The sequence below is a fragment of the Alligator sinensis genome, unplaced genomic scaffold (assembly GCF_000455745.1).
Source record: "Alligator sinensis unplaced genomic scaffold, ASM45574v1 scaffold1404_1, whole genome shotgun sequence".
NCBI classification, from domain to species: Eukaryota; Metazoa; Chordata; order Crocodylia; family Alligatoridae; genus Alligator; species Alligator sinensis.
This window is the reverse complement of record NW_005843008.1, coordinates 73,986-76,155: the sequence shown is the minus strand read 5'-3', so window position 1 is coordinate 76,155 and position 2,170 is coordinate 73,986. Positions and strand designations below refer to the sequence as shown.

At 57.7% G+C, this 2,170-nt stretch overlaps 1 protein-coding gene and 1 non-coding gene across 4 annotated transcripts in view; both read right to left on the bottom strand.

The window, feature by feature from the left end:
* Window positions 1–1,457, bottom strand: part of LOC102367827 (40S ribosomal protein S11-like) — an 8,861-nt gene extending 7,404 nt beyond the window's left edge. For all 3 annotated transcript variants that reach the window (XR_003092014.1, XM_025193053.1, XM_025193052.1), the window contains exons 1-2: window positions 1,089–1,457; window positions 78–153 (exon numbers count right to left, since the gene is read on the bottom strand). Coding sequence is in view for 2 of the 3 variants with exons in the window: in XM_025193053.1 (XP_025048838.1) it covers window positions 78–153; window positions 1,089–1,235 (223 nt within the window). In the remaining variant the exon portion in view is untranslated. The remainder of the gene's footprint in view (window positions 1–77; window positions 154–1,088) is intronic.
* Window positions 321–414, bottom strand: LOC112548213. The gene has a single exon (XR_003092017.1). It is a non-coding gene; the product is annotated as a small nucleolar RNA SNORD35 (small nucleolar RNA).
* Window positions 1,458–2,170: the final 713 nt, after the last annotated feature.

Sequence of the window (2,170 nt, the reverse complement as noted above, 5' to 3'; positions counted from 1 at the left end):
GGGGGGCGGGGGGGGGGCAGACTGTCCCCTTTGGCAAGGACAATTTGCCCCCCCTTTCCAGCCTGCCCAACACTTACCTAACAGGATGTGACCACGACTAGACACATTTCCAGTGAAAGTGCATTTTTTGTCAATGTAGGTGCTCTCAATAGCCTAGAAACAAACACAAAAAATATAATATCAGTGCTCAGGAACTGGATGCAGTAACACACAAACACCCCTGATGAGCACTACCCCTACGCAACAGGGGCCTCTGGATAGCTACAGCAGTGAGCTGTACGGTGGTTTTTGGAGCTGCAAGAGACGCAGCTCCCGTCCCATTCCTGACATCAGTAAGGCCATTTGGCAGCTGTCGTCAAAGCCCCTTCACCACTGGGACTTGGAAGACCATCGTGAGAACAAACATCATGTGTCAAGAGAGGAACAAATGAGCTTTAAAGAATCGTTTTCCATAGCAAGCCACTCTGATTAACAAGAGCATGCAGCACTCTAGCAGCTGCTGATTCTGCCTGAAATTCAAAAGAATCCTAGAAAATGACGGTCTGAAGGGACTTCAGGTCACGTCTCGTGTAGCGGTTCTCACCCCTTTTTGCAGCGGGACGTATTTGTGACCTCAATGGCTGGTCCCCACCCAGTGCCCCTCACTCCCAACCTGCTGCCCCAGCCCACCCTGCTAGCATGCAGGGCAGGAGGATGGGGGTTGGTGCAGGGTTGCATGGGGAGGAGAGTGAGGGTGGGTGGGGGTGCAGGGGGTGGGCATATGTGCGAGTTTGGGGGGGGGTACTGTTTGTCACATTTCTGTCCTTTAAAGCAGAATCAATTTTTTAAAAACCGTTCGTTCCCCTCCCACAGATTCTTGCAACCTACTTTTAGGTCCCAACCCATAGGTTTAAAAAAAACCTCACATCTAGTCCAACCCCCGCTCAAAGCAGGAACATCCCCAGCTACATCATCCCAGCCACCCCAGGGGCTGGATGCGGACCCCCCACCTCTCTGGGTTGCCCCTGTTGCAGAGGGGTAGCGCTCGTCAGTGCTGTTCGCGCTGCTCCCTGCACCCGGGCACCGACGTGATGTTTTTTCTGGGTTACCTGTTCCAGGGCTTCACCACCCTCCTGGCAAGGAAGTTTCCCCGCTTCCTCCCGAAGTGATGCCATGATTTCCAGTTGCTGTTTCAGTAGGCTGCCGAGTTTTGCAGGGTTGAACAAAGCCCCGTGCTGTGCAAGGAAGGGACACATTCATCCTACCAGCACAGCCAGCCCATGCTGTCCTCCTGCCCCTGCCTTCGTCCCTCTTTGGGGGACCTGGAGCCCAGGCCGACGTGCCGGCAGCCGTCTCCCTCGGCCCCTGCGGAGGCCCGGGGAGCAAGGCCAGGTTGGGAGCCAGCGAGCAGACGCGCCGCACGTGGCCGCGCAGAGCCGCAAGGCTTCTGTTGCGGCCACCGGAAACAGGCACTTCCGGCCCAGCACCACCGGAAACGCAGATCGGAAATGACTCCGGGGCGCGGCTCGGAGCCCGGCGGGAGGGGCTGCTGCGCCTGCGTCCTCATTCCCACACTGTTTGGTTATTATTATTATTATTATATAATTATTATTATTATTATTATTATTATTATTAAAGTTATTATTTTGGGGTGTTCCCAGCTCCCGGTTTTCAGCGCGAACCTGTGCCCAATAGGACAGAGCTCCTTACCCACGCGTTTCCCGTGCCGAGGAGCCCCGGCTCTGCGCATGTCCGCATTCGCCAAGGGCACAGCCCCAAATTGAGGGGGAGGATGCAGCAAAATGCTCCCCGTGGCGCACGGGGCTGCGCTAAGGCTGTCTTCCAGAGCCCCCGGGGGCTGGCTGCCCATGTCCAGTCCAGTCCAGTCCAGTCCGTGCTAGGCACATGGGTTCAACTAGGGGCTGGATTGGGAGTGGGGTTAGGGGGGCCTCCAGTTTTGTGTTTGCCCAGCGCCCCAGGGCACATTAATGCACCTCTGGGCGTGGGGCTGGATGCGGAGCGGTGGGTGCAGGGGGCGCATGGGGCTGGATGCGAAGTGGTGGGGGTGCAGGGGCGCATGGCGCTGGATGCAGAGCTGGGGGGGCAGGGGGCACATGGGGCTGGATGCGGAGCGGTGGGTGCAGGGGGCGCATGGGGCTGGATGCAGAGCGGTGCAGGATGCAGGGGGGCA